The 17,909-nt window shown below is 44.9% G+C and overlaps 1 protein-coding gene across 1 annotated transcript; it reads right to left on the bottom strand.

The window, feature by feature from the left end:
* Nucleotides 1–3,843: 3,843 nt before the first annotated feature.
* Nucleotides 3,844–11,656, bottom strand: gdf5 (growth differentiation factor 5). The gene is made up of 2 exons (XM_085354767.1): nt 11,173–11,656; nt 3,844–4,793 (listed from the first exon to the last, which is right to left on the bottom strand). Exons 1-2 carry the CDS (start codon nt 11,654–11,656, stop codon nt 3,844–3,846), a joined length of 1,434 nt encoding a protein of 477 aa, XP_085210893.1.
* Between the last annotated feature and the right edge of the window lie 6,253 nt (nt 11,657–17,909).

Genomic DNA, 17,909 nt, shown 5'->3' on the forward strand with positions numbered 1-17,909 from the left:
TAAAAGAAAAGTTGCCGTTGCTTGGGTGGAGTTTTTTAGGTGGGTGGCTGGGTGGGAAAAAATAAACACAGTGAATATCTCTTATCTGCAAACACCATTTGTTACACGAAGCCAAAATTAGCCCTGTCAGGTCTGAGTGGACGGGTTCCTTCCCACATCTGAAAAGAATGAGCTGATTGTTAACCAGCACACAAATCAGACGCGCCATAAATCAAAGAACAAACTGAATTTTCATCAAGTCAAAGCTGCAGTAAACCAGAGGTATTATGCATTTCATAATAAGGAAAACCACTCGGGGCATGTGCATCAAACTCGAGGCCCATCTCTCATTACAGGTTCTCGGTACGTTTGGCCTGCTGTGAAGCATCCTGTGTACACACCAAACCAAACATCCATCCATTTTCTGCAGCCTATCCTGTCGTGGAGACAACAGTTTAACCAGACACCAGACTCCTTCTCCACAGCCACCTCCCACATCTCTTCTGTGGGAACATTGACGAGTTCCCGAGCTAGTCTAGACTTTGACTGAGTGTCCTGGGTGTGCCCCAAGCTTCCTGCTGCTAGGACATGCCCAAAACACCTCATACAGAGGCATCCAGAAAGCACCCCGGTCCTGGAGACTGGTTGTGGAACACGAGCTGTGCCCGGCGATAAAGCTTGGGCTGTTTTCCCACCTGAGAGCTGACGCTCCATGTCCCAGTAAGCAGCTCCAACAGTCTGGGAACGTTTTAGGTGACACCCATGAGACCTTAATGACTCACACGATGGTAGGCTGGATGACCTGTGCACCGCAGAGTCACATGTAGATTTCCTTTACACCTGTTAAGAATGATGAGAGACTAATTTATGCTTAATAGGCTGTGTAACATTCGTGATGAGTTCCAAAAACCTTGATTTGGCTCCATAAAGATAAAAATTGTTTGTTTTGGTCAAAGATTGCTTAAAAATGTCTCCTTTGATTGATGTTAGATGAGTTGGAGCTCACAGACTTCCTGTTTAACTCTTGACATGTTGCTCATTTCCCCGTGCAGCTCAACACATGCTAAACAAGCACAGGTTCAGGAATATGGGATCATAGCATATATAAGATGAGTTATAAGATGTCCATTTGGATATCCCAAACAGGTAAAATTATAAATAAGGAAGCAGACGCGAAGCCAGACCTAATGTAAAGGCGGCTATTATCAAGACTCAGCAGCTGCTGCACCGTCGGAACAAGTGCTTTCTGGACTAAATGAGCTCCTGTTGGGGTTAAAACACAAACTGAACAGCCCTAATATTCTCAGGTTCCAGTCCCACTGAGCCTCTCTCTGCCTCCACCTCCTCAGTTCAGTATTTTGGGGATGGGGGTGGGGGTCATACCACTGGCATGCCTCAGCTTTGATTAAAGGAAATGCTTACATCAGTCCTTCTCCAAGAGAAACAAGCCATCCGCTCAGCACAGATGGTTTTATCCAATAGCTCGCAAGCTTCACGGGCAGGCAGGCAGACAGGTGTGCTCGCTGCTGACGGTAGGAGGCACACGCACACACGTTACTGCTGTTGCGTGCGTTCTGCAGCAACACCATAGATGCAGTCATCTCTACTGCTTCACACATTGTCAGGTTTTCCTCAGAGTCTGCGCTTTCTCGAGTAATCGGAGGAGGCAGAGAGAGATTATGAAACCACCAGACCAGGACGTGAACATGTTCAAGGCCCGTTATAAGGCACGTCTCCCTCAATGACTCTGAACAACAAAGAACTGATAGTTTCTAAAAGTCTGATTTAACAATTAGGAGAAGCTGAGAGTGATACTTTCTTTTCTACCGTTTATTGTGAGGAAATGAGAAAATCTACAATATTAAATATATTAAATAAATATATGACAGTATATGGTTATATGATATATTTTGAGCATGCACAACCAGAAGAAGAACCTGGGGCAGACACAGACTCCTGAGAGTCCCATTGGAAATGCTGGAGCAGAGTGAGGTCTGGGGATCTCTGCAAACTCTCTAGTATCCACAGCCCAGGCTCAGAGCAGCAGCTGAGGGTGGATGGACGGATGCTAAATGGACTGGTTCTTCATACCTCGCGCCTTATTCACAGCCATTCTTACAAGCGGTTTCTTCCATGCTTAGGTGCTTCCCATCACTCCGATGGATCCTTGGTTTAGGATATTTGGCATGCAGGCATCTATTCACCAACCTTCCAATCAGATGACCTTCTCTACCTCGTGAGCTGCAGGCACCCGGGATGGATAAATGCAGTGATGCATTTACAAGTGAGCTGACAGAGTTTCTTAAGCTTATCTGGATCTAGTTACTTGTAACTGTTGTGTTGTAAGTCTGCTCAGGCTGTTCGTTTGTTTTATGACTTACATAATAATAATTGGTCAAACTGGTTCTTCCTCAAGTGCCGATGAAACTCTTGAGGCTTTCTCCAAAACCAGTCAGTCCCCACAAACGCCAGTATGAACCCCCTCCAAGGTCATCAGCTGACCTTAACCCTGTGCAAACAGAGCTGTCTTTTTTAAACTGGTCTCCTGAGTTTTGACAGTTAGCACCTATGATAGCCCCTCTGGGGTTTAAAAAGATGCTGCTTTAAAGCAGAAACGAAGATGTTTACAGCGTGCTACAGAAATAATTTTGGTAACTGAAGTCCCTGAACTGGATCTTTGGACCAGTTTGTGCTGTTAGTCAGTTTTGGAGTAAGGTACATGTCGGAGTGATGCAATTATCTCTGTGGTTAGCCAGATCGTCTGAGACGTCTGTGCTCCAGTTTTATCTGATCTTATCTTATTTTATGGGGCTTAGTGCTAACTTACAGATATATGTACAATTTATTAATGCAGCTGATAATTCACAGCCAGCTCCGGCTCCAGAGGAAAAATGCTGACACTGAGATTTCAAAACGTGGAGTCCACAGCCCAGTGGGTTACATCACAGAGGCTTCGACCATCTTTTATATGTAGTCACCCAGATGATGAATTCAGCGCCTGCAAATCTACTTGCAGAGTCTATAATAAAGAGATGGAGCTGGAAATGAGCAGAACAGGTCCCCTTTAATAGGCACAAAGTTAAAAAACCTAACTCCTCGTAATTTTAACTAGACCTTTGCAACAGTTTATCAAGCCAGCCAAGTAAAACACTCATGTTCCACATCAAACAGTCATTTCTGGGTTAAATTGTAAATTTGGCAGCTGTAAATCTCACAAATTCCTCCGATAGTTTAGTCTGCAGATCCTCGAGGGGGTGGGGGGCAGAGGTTTTCACTGATAGGAGTTTGGAGCTCAGTCAATTAGACATTTTTTTATTGAACACGAGTTTATGCAGCTTTCCCAAATTTGGAGCAGGTCAGATGAGCACTTCATCCCTGGCTCGTATTTATACATCAGAAATTCTTGACATGCTTTACAAAAAGGTCTTGGATAAGGCATACAAATGACTTCATCAGATAAGTGCTGGAAAAGAGCATTTTTAAGTATAACACTTCATTTTTCCAAGGCATTTTAAACTCTTTACAACAATCAGCAACTTGATACAAATCTAAGAAGAAGGAAAAAGTCCGTACGAAACAGTCCAAACGAGTCTTTCTTCATCGGGTCGTGTTTCCATTATTTGGATTGTATTGGATGCATATTGCTCATCACTACCAACATCAACATTACACAGTGAGTGGGCGTTTCAGAGCATCACCTCCGTGAGTTTATCTTCATCTGTTTAGTCTTAAATAGTCTCTGGTATGCATTCTTGTAAGCCCACTTGAGTGTGAGGAGTAATGTGCGTTGCATAGCAGTGAGCCTGAAATACCAACTCCAGTTTTAGCTTTGAATATAATATTGAAAAGTCTTTGCTGTGTCTGCTACCTGCACCCGCACGACTCCACCACCATGTCCTCGTATTGCTTGTAGACGACGTTATTGGCCGAGTCGATGTAGAGGATGCTGATCGGGCTGAGCCGTGTCGGGACGCAGCAAGTGGGCGGCGTTGACTCCGGGTCCATGGAGTTAATCAGGGTTTGTATGATAGCGTGGTTGGTCGGCTCCAGGTGTGAGCGGATGGGAAAATCGCAGGCGCCGTCGCAGTGATAGGCGTCGTACTCCAGCGGCGCGATGATCCAGTCGTCCCAGCCCATCTCCTTGAAGTTGACGTGGAGCCGTCTCCGGTGGCAGCGCAGCCTGGCCTTCACTGTCTGGTGCTGGGATATGGACTGTGGCAGGGACTGCTGCACGGGTTTTTTGACTCCCCTCGCAGCAGGTGCCCGTCTCATCCGTCGCTGGGTGAACAGGTACTCGTAGACTGTTTTGTTGTCGTGGCCGGACCGCGCTTTGATCTCTTTGTAAAAAAGGTCACGCTTCTTGCTTTTCCCAAATGCCAAGAAGAAGGCTTTTTCCTTGTTGGTCCTGCCGTGTCGAGCGAATCCCAGAGCGCGAAGGTCCATGGGGCGACCGCCTCCGTGCTCCAGCGCTTCCAGTTCAAAGCACAGCTCCTGGGAATGCTGGCCTTTCTGGGTTTTGAAGCCCCTGAACACCTTCCAAACGTCAAACACTTCCCATGTGCTGCTGAACAGATCCTCTACGGCCTTCATCTGGACAAGAACGGCCTTTTGTTTGCCTGAAGCGCAGGTGTGCAGCCTTAGGAGCGGTGATGGGACTCCTCCTCCTTCTCCTCCTCTGTAGCCTATCAAGACTCTGCGAGGGTCAGGCAGGCGCTTCCTCAGGATGTGTAGCTCGGCCCCCAGGAGCCCATCCCGTTCCAGAGAGCTGATGTTGAAAAGATACCTCTGCCGTCGCAGCTGGGGCCCACGTTCATCTGTGATTAGAAACGAAAGCGCAGGTAAATATTCACCGACAGGCAAAAAGAAAAATAGTGTAACAAACTTTTCTAACACAACACAGCAAGTAAGGACTGTTGAGTAAATGAATGAATCTGTAATGTGAGCCCCAGAGAGCCATCAGCTGATGGCCACCCGTCAGGTCATAAAGGATGGACTCCTGCATATAGGTCATGAAATACACTGACAGGTCCATACACTTCCATAACTGACTCTTTCTTTCTTTTTTAACTAAATCTTTTACGAGATCTCCCTACTTGAAATCTTCATTGAACCCATTTTAATAATCCAGATATTGTCTGATCTCAGATTTTGAAATATAAAGAAATACTGTACTTTCCTTCAGTGCTGCTCCCCATCACAGACTATAGACTTTTATTCATGACCCTTTTTATCATCACAATCTTGGTATTGAGCTGTGGGTCTGACTGTGAAACCAAGTGATGCTGAAGACTCACTGGACAGGGATTTGTGATTGGCATGTATTTAGCCGAGCTGGAGCCTAACCTGGATAAACATCCTTTCTCTTAGAATGACCATAATGTAGAAAATAAGTGTGCTCTTCTGCATTGGCTCTGCTGTTATTCTTTTATACTGTTGACATTTTCCCTCCAGGTAAAAATGGACCTAATAGTTTTTCTGGATCTTGTCTGTTTTATAAAAACATTACTATTGTTTATATTTTTATTACCCTTTAAAAAAGGAAAGAACAGCATTCTTGACTTTATTTTGGGATTTCTTTTATTTTTGAAGACATCTCAGACTAAAACATCGTAATAGCTGCCAAGAGCGAAAATGTGAAGTGAACTACAGTTCCTCAAATATCCATTGATTCAAAGGTTTATCAATAACATCAAATGGTAAAATGTCCAACTTAACAACAAATATTTTTATATCCTGTTACAATTCAATTGGTTTTGGTTTCCATTTGCTTCCACTTATCCTTTTCAGGGTCGCGGGGGCGCTGGAGCCTATCCCAGCTGTCACCCTGGACAGGTCGCCAGTCTGTCACAGGGCTAACACACAGAGACTGACAACCATTCGCACTCACAAGTCAGACTCTTGCTTCTTTTTGTTCAACGGGCCAGTGTTTGAAATCTTGGTGTAATATTTATTTTATTCTGGGCTTCAACTTGCTCTCATTCCTGTTTCTTTCATTTATATAGTATATAGTATATTATTTTATTCTATTCTGTACAGCTGTGTACTGTATTTATTCTTATTGTATTCTAATTTTTGCGTCATAACTTTTGCACTGTCCACTTCCTGCTGTGACAAAACAAATTTCCCACGTGTGGGACTAATAAAGGTTATCTTATCTTATCTTATCTTATCTTATTTCAGACACATTTCTAAATTGCAACATATGGTTTCCTCTGCTGACCTGGAAAAACACATTCCTGCATTTGTGTCATCGTGTTTAGATTAATCCCCGTTTACTATCTTGGGCAAAGCAGCTCTTTGCAGTACGAAATGCTGCTGCCAGATTATCACCCCTATTTTGTGCTCCTTATCAGGCTCCAAATAGATTTTAGGATTGGTTTTACAATGTTTGTATTAGCATTTAGCACTAAACAGCTAGGCATATGTAGCTTCTTACAAAATACACCATCTTTGTTCACAGGCTCTCTGAAACAACCTAACCAATAGATTTTACATATTTAATGATGTTACTCAGACTGTATGGATGTAATGTAGCAATACAGACACCTGTTAATTAGTGCTATAGATGCAGTTTGCTAACAAAGGGCTACCAACAGCTGGCAACTGAGCTCTCTACCTTCTGGTCCAAATATGGTATCTCGTTGCTTTAAATAAATAAATCAATAAAAACATGGTGGTAGCCAAAATGTAAATGTTGAAGCTTCAAACCACAGATGCAAAAACTGGTGAATGAAGTCAGTTGCCATATCTACAATAAACTACTGCAGGCATTATGAAGGAAATCGACATAAATAATAAGAATGAGCATCCAAAGACTCGTGTTTAGAGTAACACTTTATGGTTTACTTTATATTAATTGTCCTGAAATTAAAGTAATGTCCTCACGGGTAAGTGAAAAGCTTTAAGTCCCCATAACATATGTAAAACAAGTATACACACTCATGCTGTGTGCACAGCATCAGAAAGCATGAACTGAATGGTGTAGATGGTTTTCTGTTGTTGTCAGTGAGGGAAACTGTAAACTTCCCTATCCAATGAAACCCAGCAGATACATGTGTTTTAAATTCTCTGTGAGGACCCAGGTCGGCTAATATATTCCCATGATCTGAGCCTAATTTATCCCTGATCAACCCTGAACCCTGAAACGAATTCTGAACCTTCAAACAGACCTCTGAACTACTGTCCTCATGTTCCACACATGTCCTCACTTCAAAGGTCAGAGAAATCACTCCGGTCCTCGCAAAGTTAGCTGTGCATATGCACATAAACTGCTTACATGTTCTCACAGCACCCCCTCCTGCTGTCCAGGACTTTATCATGCATTGAAAAGTACATTAGAACCAGGCCGGGAGACCGCAACGCTCTGTAAACAGGCCTGTTATTGTGGACCTGCAGCTATTCACAGCAGACAGACAGCAAACACACACACTCCTCTTTGGACAGTCTGATTAAAGCTGAGAGGAATTTGGTTTCACAAACTCTCACGCACTTGTAAATCAGCGAGGATAAATAATGTTGGAGGGATGCAGAGCTCTCAGGTGTGGTCTTTATCACTTCAGAACGCTCAGAAAATCAGTCTTTCAGGAGCGGCTTGGAACAGATTATTGTGTATGTAAATGCAGAACACACAAGATTAAATGTTTGGCTTCTTAACTCTGACTTCATCCCTCTACTAACAGCTTTCAGGATGTCCAGTGGGGGCGGGGCTTTAAAATAGCTGACAGAAGGGCAGCGAGCAGCAGCAGAGCTCTCAGGTGAGATGTCTGGCTTTGGCCCTTTGTCATCCAGTGAAAACTTATTTATATTACAGGGCTCACTGTGCCAAAACAAGACTATCCAAAATTTACAAGATCAAACCAACCTCCTGAAACCAAACATCTCTGCTTTGCTTCTGAAAAGAGCTTTTTCAAACTCATTTATTTATAACTCAGTAAAATTATAACTGACCAAAATTAAATAAGATTTACATTTCTTTTTGTCACATGAGCAGATATATCGAGGGCATCAAACACGTGGTCCAGGGGCCAAAACTGGTCCAGGAAAGGGTCAGAGTTGGCCGACTGGATGAGTTTATTAAAGCGTGTAAAGTACAGCGTTGTTATGGGTTACTGTTGATGGAGTAGTTTTACTCAGGAGTTAAAAGTTAATGGACAGTTTTATTAAGTGCTGTTATTAAGGGCTTTTAGCCTTTATCTAAGCAGGTGAGTGGAGAGTGGACAGGAACGCAGGGACAGAGCGCAGGGGAAGAGATGCAGCAAATAACCCGGGTGGATTCGACTACTGCAATAGCCTAAAGTATGTGGGTCACCTGCTCAAACAAAGCTCCAAAACACCAAGATTTAGTCAAGAAAGACTCTAAAATTCAAATGTTTTGTGATCTATAAATTGAAAACTCAACATTTCAGGCTGATCACCACTCCTAAAATTATGAAAGTAATATAACTACAAAAAAACCTACTTTTGTCTGGAAAATGGCGCTCACTTGCACACATGGCTTCAGCTTTTTTAACATGCTGGCCCAGGTGAAGAAGATTTCTCACTCTGGGGGAAAATGACCAAATCACTCCTAATCCCAGGCGGGTCACCAGAGCTGAGACAGAGAGATGGACTATTTAACTATTTGCACCAACTAACCTAACCCCACTAACTACACTTTGGGTGGTGGGAGGAAGCCAGAGTGAACTCACAGAGACACAGTGACAACATGCAAACGTCACACAGAAAGGCCCGATGGTGGAGTCGAAACCAGGTGTTCCTACCGAACTTTTAGTCGACTAATCAGGGTTTTAGCTGCTGTGCTTCACACACAGCATCATTGGAGGCCCCAGAGCAACGCCTTGCTCTAGGGCCCCTCAGGAGGTAGGTTCAGCCTTGCATGTGGCAGGAAGAAAGAAAGAAGGAGCGGCAGCAGTAACGGAGGAATAAAGGCAGAAAAAAGGAAGCGAGTAAGAGTGAATGAAAGGATAGAAGGTAAATAACGAGCGTCGGGGTGATCAGTTCCTCGTCTCAGCATGTGGACGAAGTCAGCAGCAACTCGCTGAACAAATAAAGGCCACATTAAAAGTACATTAAGTGGTGGAAATGTAAACCTTCAGCAGCAGCAGGAACATGAAACTGCGCTCATTTAAAGACGCTTCTAAAACTGTTTTACATCGTAAAGACAACATGACACGGAGGGCTGTGAGCACTGTTTATTTACCCTCACGAGGCCGTATATATCACTGAGAGCCGACCAGATGTTAGAAACACACGGCAGCACACACACACGGACTCACAACTGCAAAGGAATAAATATACATAAATATGTGCATACATGTGCACAGACATGTTCCAGACGTTAAAACTGCTGAAAGTTTGACAGCAAACACAAATTATTCCTCTGCTACACTACCTGCTGTTACCAGACTAATTAGTTATTGGTCATTAGAAAAATGCTTATTAGAATGCATTTCTAATTTCATACATGTAAACTCACTCCCTTGGTCCCCACTGTTTGGTTTTCTCCCACCAAAGTACCAGATATAGACAAACATAGCTGCCATCACAGCTTGTAACCCCCTCCTGGCTGGTTACAATAAAGCCCATAAGCCCCGCCCACCGTACGCTTGCAGAGGTGACCCGAGCCAAACTGAAGCCAATCTGAGAGAGCCATTCCACTTCCTGTCAATCTCAAACTGGCTGAAATTCAAGTGTGCAGCGGAGGGTGCCCGTGAGAAAGTCCTCAATAAACAGGAGTGAAAGGAGCTAAATAATTATTTCCAGCTGTTTGTAGAAAAAAAAGCCCAAGTTTTATTTTAGTTTTCACAAATCCAGCATCGATGATGTATGCGGCCTAAATTAAATCTACACTGGTGTCCTTTAGGGTTTTTTACACTGCAATTTTACAGCTGAAAATGAAACATATCTATTGGCTCAGCCGGTTCTGTCAGAAAAATCCCAGAAGTGCACCCTCCATGAACCTGGAAGTCCAGAGAGTGGGATCTTTTTTTAAAAAAAGGTGTATGTGTAAAGATTAAAAGCTGTAATCTGGTTTGATGAAAGTAGTTGTGATACACCTGCAGGCCTCTGTTTATAACTGAAAATCAAACACTTTCACATTTCTGTGTTCAAATGCAGTTTAAAACCTTCCAAAATTAAATGAAGGCATCATCTCTGTTTCTGCTAGAGATCAACTTCCTTCAAATTCAAGCCAAGCTGTCTTTTTCTTGTAATACCAGTTTGCACCACAAGGTGGTTTAATGAGTCAGTGTCAGCTTTTACATAAACATACATACATAAAGGAAGACTGAAAGAAAAATAGAATAGTGCTTCTGATTGGCTACGCCTCTCAAAAAACAGATTAAACAGCAGGTGGGTGTGGCTTCTGTGATGGGAGGACCATATAAGGATATCTAATCTTACTGACATCACACAGATCCAAATCTAGAAAAAAAATATCTAAAACTGAGAGTTCAGAGTAGCCTTAGCTTTTGGATGACTGACCTCAGTATTTAAAACATCACATGACTGCGTACTGCTGGAAGAGGAGAAAAACTAAAAGGAGAAAATTACGTCCACTTGAACTTCTCGGCTAAATCACATCCTCTGTTAGCTCTGGATGGAGCTTTTTCTTTAAGCTAAGCTAATTGGCTGTCAGAAAGGGAATCTGACGCCCAGTTTGTTGAACGCTCCTTCTCATCATACTCCACTCACTGCTGACCTCCTGATTTTAACGCCACAATCCTCAGCCTGTGCCCTCAGCACCACCCTCATCTGGTGCCCCCCACACTGGTCTCCAGTCCCTTAAAGCAGCTCTCATTCTGTGGCACCTGAAGTTCCAGTGACATCCTTTTTATACTCCCCATTTTTTAATTGTTAATGAATTGTGGATGTGAGGTCTGGACTTGTTGTGGATTCTAAAGTGAGACTTTAAAAGCAGCTAACAGCCACTCTGCTCATCCTCTGGCTCCTCAGATCTCCTCTAACCTCCTGCTCCAGCTGCTTTTTTAATCCCCCAGAGTACCAGGGGCACAAACGCATCATGAAGTAGCTGTCCTGCTGCCCCCACAGCGTGGACCCCCACCCACCCATCACAGCTCAGCTGGGTGTGTGTCTGCCACCATCCCTGCACTAACAGCGTGTCACTGTGTTTCTTTCATGGGACTGAAAAGTGACGTGGGAGCACGCAGAGAGGCTCGTGGGTGATGCGGTTACCTTGCCCTTTATCCACGAAGCTCGTGATGGTGTTGGCCAGGCCGGCCTCGTGCAGCGCGCTGCCGTTGACGTCACCGCTGGAGAGAGACCAGTACAGCGCGAGCATGTAGTCGTGCGGCGTCACGAGCGGCTGTTTGTGGCTCGCGGCCCCCCGCTGCGCCGCCGGAGCCGGCGCACTATGGGCTCTCTGCGGGGACGCGGTGCGCGCGGCCGCAACTTTTCCCAAACTTCTCCCCGATGAACCTCCACCTCCTCCACCCGCTCGTGCATGTGCGTTAATGGCAACGGGAGCGTGCGCCTTATCGTGCGCATCCCCGCCGAGGAGCCGGGAGCGCACGGGATCCGTGCGCCCTGAGCTGGTCGCCCTGGTCGCCTCTCCTCTGATTACCGGCGGACCTGCGCGGACACGCGCCGTGGGGCCGGGATGCAGGTGAACCAGGGTCCAGCAGCTGAGCAGCAGAGACAGACGCGTCACAGCTTTCATCCTAAAGCGCGTTCGCCTCCCGCCAGGCTGTCATCGTAGCGAAGTGCAGTGAGATCACAAGGAAGCTGAAGTGGCAAAGAGCAGTAAATCCGAGTGGGTCATCCTCACGAGAAATGCACAAAAGCTGCTGCCCCCGCCTGAAACTCGCCAGAGACACGTGCCAGGCGGTGAAAGCAGAGACTGTAACGGACGTCTACAAGCAGAAGAAACAAATCCCGCACAGCTTTATTGTCCCACGCGTCATGTGTGAGGAGCATAGTGCTGGAGAGATGTACCCGGCACAGCAGAACGCAAAGCCCGGGCTGAGAGGCGCATAAACACTCCGCGGAACTGTTGGAAGTCTTGTAAGAAACTTCTTTAAATCCCCCTTTTTTTCTCTCAGAGGGAAGAATGGCGTAATGCCGCAGCCCTCCCTCCCTCTCTCTCCCTCTCTCTCTCCAGAGTTTGAACTCCGTCCAGTGAAAATATTTCACTCACACACCAACCTGCAGGTGCTCGAAGAACTCCTCCAGCGAACCTGAGCGCAGGAATTGGAAACGGAATTCCAGAAAACTGGTTTAATTACCGCGTGATGTCATGCTGCCCAAACTCATTTAACAGCGATATTTCTCCTCAAATCTTCCTCCCTCTTTTCCACCAATGACTCACTGAAGCTGCAACACGGAAAGGACCCCCCCCCCACACACACACACACACACACACACACACATACACGCGCACACACACACAGGAGGGTAATGAAAAAGTTCACATCACTGAAAAGAGCCAGAAAGCGCAGAAATAAAAATCTCCACTCATCGGTTTGATCTGTGTTGTGTTTCTCAGCAGTACAGATTATGACACTTTTCTGTTTTGTGTCTCTTTGTTCTCATTAACAGATATTTTTATCGCTCAGCAGCATCTCTGGATGATTCTTTGCTTCACAGTTTTTATAAAGGTAAAAAAAAATCCAACCTTCTAAACTGAAATCTGTGACATCATTGTTGGTACATCCACCTTTCACGTTTTCAGTCGTCAGCACTGTGAGCTGCCATCCTGTCCCACTGCATACTCAGGTATCGATGCAAAACACGAAACACTTGCTTCTCATAAACCTGCTTTAAAAAGCCTTTATTCTGTCTTCCAGCAGCCACAGTCACTACTTTCACCTGTCATCTGTCAGCATCTCACACTTGTTTAGAAGACATGAAAGAAGAGTGAGACACGGGATGAAGAACAATGACATCAAATTTATTTAAACTAACATGAACAAAAACCACCACCAGTGAGGCTGTGCGCTGGTGGAGTCATGTGGAAGAAGAGCTTCAGAAGTCTGGTGACTCCACGGTCTGCTCCATCCACCATCACCCACTGCACTGTGGCAATAGACCACACAGACAAGACTATACAGACTATACAAGCAAGCAAACCATCACAAAAGCTTGTGTTGGTGTTACCTATCCCAGCATGCCCTGCACCACCACAGCAACCAGCGGAAGGAGTTTCCGGGTAGAGAAAAGAGACCACATGTTTGTCACCATGTCATCAGCCAGCCTTCATGACTGTACCGGTAATTGTTTTACTGTCATTATCCTCTCCGTGTTTTATCAGAGCTTTCCCCACCAGGAGGCAGCGTTTTCACAGCGTGCTGGAATATCTTCAGACTTCTTCTAACTCAACTTCAGCTGACATCTTCTCACAACATGACATAAACGTTATTTATTCTCCTTCTTTTCATAGCAGACGGTGACTTTGGGAGGTTTAAAGCTATTATAAGTACAGAAATTTAAAACGAGTTCCTTCAACATAACAGATGTCCAGGCTGTGTGGACCACCACTGATGGGACAGTGGAGGGGATTAACCTGTGCCGAGGACATTGCTGAGACACCACTTTGTGCACTATGTCCACTTCCGCTGTGCCGAGCTTTGTGGCTGTCATGTTTACCAGAATGGGCCTTTAGGTCACTGCAGGACTTCCTGGGAATTTTGGCATACTGACTAGTGTGATCCTGGAATAATTAATAGCATACTGGTATCTGAAGTCCCTGCTAATGTCACAAATGCCTTTCTGTTGTGTCCCCTGGTGTGCAGTGCTTTAGCTTATACGTTAAGTATTTTGCATAATTATAACTGTACCTAAATCTTAAGAATTGGCCTCAGGCAAATGCTTTGCCTGAATATTAGTAAATATGTCGTTTTGGGCCACAGTTAGTACCTGTCATGCTTTTAGCTTGACTGGTGTTGTGGGGATTTGTTTTTCTGTTTGCCTCTTATACACCGTTAAACTCACTTTGTGTATTTTTTCTCCATCTATTTCTGTCAGTAGTCTACACAGCCATCAACGACTGTACTGCATTACAGTTTTAATGTATTACATCTATTTAATTTTACTATATTATCCTGTTTAAATTACAGTTGACACACTTGTGGGTCTCATATTTGACTGTTTACATTATTAAACATTAAAAGATTATAAAACCTGGAGTTTTCACACATCCATGTTGACAGTGTTTTGGTCTGCTTCTCTTCTCGGGGGACGAGGCGGTCGGTTCTGATTCTAACACTGTTTGCCAGTTTAATTTATGATGCCACGAGCAGCTCCAGCTCGGTGCCATAAATTTAGTTTCGACCAAGCTCAGGGAATAATTAGCAGCCAGGGTTCAGACCCGGAGCTCCCGGCAGTGGAGCTGGTCTCTGGTGGTTTGTAACTGGAGCTGGTTCTGGTTCTGGTGCCGTGTTTGTCTTTCCCTCTCTTTATTCTCTCTGACCTCAGCTGCTTTTCTGCCCCCCTCAGTCTCTGTGTGCGCTGATCATTGACCATGACAGATGGACAGGAGTGATCGGATGATGCTGTCGAGGATCGCACATAAACTCAAAGTTGTTGGGATCGGCTCGACTGGATGTGACCGGTAACAGACTGCGCTGTTGCACATTCAGACCTGACTCCAGGTGACAGCGCCTTAAAAACACATCACAACTGAACGTCATTAATTGCTGACCAGTGTGTTTTTACGGCATACGGTGAAGCACATGAGGCGACTGATTTGGTGCTAAGAGAATAAAATTGAACTGAACTGAATGAATGTTACAACAGTGTGTGAAGGAGCTGCAGTAATGGTTTTCTGTGTGACTTTATGGGTCGTTCATGTCGTTGTGGTAATATTTCGACCCACACTTCTTCACAGTTCATTGAGGTTTGTGTGGATTCATTTGTGCACATCTCGCAGCATTTCTGTCTGGTTGAGGTCTGGGCTTTGACTCGACCGTTGCAGCAGCTTAATTCTTTTAATTTTCAGCCTTTCTGTTGGAGATTTGCTTCTGCGCTCAGGATCATCGTCCTGTTGTTGACCCAGTTTGGTCTGAGCTTTAGCTGCCAGACAGACGACTTCACATTTGACTCTAGAATACTTTGGTTTACAGAGGAGTTCACGGTCAACTCGATAACTGCAAGCTGCCCACGTCCTGCGGCTGCAAAATGAGCCCGCATCATCAGCCCTCCGCTGCTGAGCTGACAGTTGGTCTGAGGTATTTGTGCTGACATGCTGCGTTTTGGTTTGTCCAACTGTGCTGCTGTCCACGATGGGCAAAAACCTCCACTTTGTTCTCTCCTGTCTGCAAGACATCGTTCCAGACGTCTTGCGGTTCGTTCGGATGCAGCCAAACTTGTTCTTTACAGACAGAAGAGGCCACGAGGCTTCCAAATAAGCCACACTTACTCAGTCTTTATCTAATTGTGCTCTCAAAAAGTTTAACATGCTAACTGAGGCCTGTAGAGCATTTTTGGTTGTTTGTAGTTTCTTTGAGCGTTGCACAGTCTGGCCGAGACGTGCTGCAGACCAGAAAACTGCCAAAACCTCGGCTTTGATGGAGGTGCTGACACTCAGTGATGATCAGTTAATCAAGTGCATTTGATCAGCAGCGCCTGGCTGTTACTTGAATCCCAGTGGAAGCAGTAAAAGTGGACCTCACTCATGCGTCTGCATTTCTGATATGTAAACCTTAGAAATGAACGGGGTGTACTTTCTTTCTCCAGGACTGTATGTGTGCACGTCTGCAGCTCTCTCACTCTCTGAGAGGAATTCCTGCACCGTGTTTACTCCGGTGCTACATACGCTTTCAGGAAGGCGTTCTGCTGTGATTGAATGTGGTACAGAAATAATCCCGATGGACACCGCGGGGGTGTGAACACTTTTTATAGCCTGTGTATATTTGAGGGCACTTCCTGTATCGGAGGAATCGTGGGTGTGCGTTTGAGCGTGAAATGTAAACAGATCCCCCGGACCTCGGATCCCTGCTCTGGACCCACCGGTCTCGCTTCAGAAAACGTTGAGCGCAGCAGATTGGGACACAGTTTGGAGAAAATGTGGTTTTCCTTTGGCAGGTCTGGCTCGTGTGGCATGCAGGACGCGGGGAACATTTCATTCTGAAAGATAAGTTGTTGACATTTCTGAGTCTGAGACATGCAACGAGGATCCCAGGCCAGAGCCAAAACCAAGGACATCAAGTGCACATGGAGTCTGATTCGAGCCAACTGACAAACAACCGTTTCCAGTACGCGGAGCTGCTCCGAGGCGAAGAGCTGCCTCGCTGCTTTTTATTCTGGCGAATGTCAAAGACACAGCGAGGGATTTATCCTGACGCTCATATCAACAGTCTGTCATAAGTTATGATTTTATAACAAACTGCAAGCGTTTGGAGTCGGTGAGCATCACACCCTGGGACTCCATCAGCTCCAGACCAACAGGCCAAAGGACGGGACTGCTCCAACTGTCAGTAAATATATCAGCGTGTTCCCGAAGTCCTCGCTCAGGTCGCCCTCACATCATATCATAGGTCCTGTAATTATCAGTCTAGTTCTTTCTCTGCAGGATCCTTCAGATCATCTACAAAAGTTTACCCCTTCAAAGTCGGATGAAGCTCCAACAGTGGTAAAGGTTTGAATGGTTCCACCCCTTCACGGCCTTTCTGACTCAGCTCGGTCTTTTCCAGTATTCGGCACCGCAGACATCCATGTGAAATTTTCTGGGCTAAAATTCACAGTTTGGATCTGATTAAAAATACAGCCAAAAGAATTTCACACTGCTCCAAGTGTCACAGTCTGAGGCCAAGATCTGCTTTTGTTCAGCACGACTTTCTCCGTAACCAGCTGCATCGCGGGACACGTTTAATGTGACATGAAGGAGCAGAAACAAGCATCGATACTCCGGATGTTTGATCTTTTTTCTGACCATTCGCTGGAAAACACTTCAAAGAGTGCATTCTGGGTAAACTTTCAAGGTTCACATTACCAAAACACGTTACAGCGCACGAAGAGGCTCCTGTTACGTCATACCCAGCGGTTTTAATTAGCTGCACTGCAGCTGCAGTAATATAGCCGATGTGGACAATGATTATTATATTGTTGTCTGGCAAAAAAAATCCTTTTTCACCTTTGATGGTGCGAAAAAAGCTGCCGTGACGTGAAACATGTAAAAGTGTGACTCAGTGTTTCGTTCAAAAGCTTGTGTGTCAGAAAAGTTTCATCACATGAAGACAAATTCTTTTAGGGCTTCATTATATAAGCAAAAGATCAGCTGTTTCCAAGAAGGTCAGGCGGGAACGGATGTGACTGATTTTACATGAAAGGACGCTCAAGCAACAATCGGGAGCTTCTTAACCAGCCAGGGATGCTGTGGGCTAGAGGTCAAAAGGTCACTAAGGTCACTACATCCTCTGCACTTTCCTATATCCAGCGGACAGGTTTCTCAGCCAGTCGGAGCCCCTGACAAGGCGATATCTGACCATTAAAACATTTTGATTTAAGTATTTTTAAGATTTTTTGGATCATTTTCATTCATGGATGCCTCAAAGAATCTCAGGAAGTCATGAGAAGAGCAGAATGATATTGTTCATTCATTTTTTGTTATTACTGTTAACATCTACAAGCATTAACTAAATCAGATAATCTGCAGATAAGGCTTCTTTACCCCGAGCTGCTGGTTCCTCCTGATGTGCAGCTCTTTAAAATCATCAGTAAAACTGAACTTACAGCAAAAACTTCTAATATCTGCTTCGATTAGAAGGAAGCTCGTTAACCAGCATTTCTATTGGTGTTCTGGGGACTGTAAAAATGCATATCATGTTTTACTCAAGACCTGAAACCAGCGACTGAACCATAAACTCCCCAGGAAAAGGCTTTAGTGAGGTCCAGTGTTGGGACTAACGTGTTATTTAGTAACGTGTTACAGTAACTAGGTTATTATTGTGGTAACGAGCACGGTAACTAGTTATTAT

This window comes from Diplotaxodon limnothrissa, linkage group LG5, assembly GCF_057381915.1.
Source record: "Diplotaxodon limnothrissa isolate DT_005_m linkage group LG5, D_limnothrissa_male_GT1.1, whole genome shotgun sequence".
Lineage (NCBI taxonomy): Eukaryota > Metazoa > Chordata > Actinopteri > Cichliformes > Cichlidae > Diplotaxodon > Diplotaxodon limnothrissa.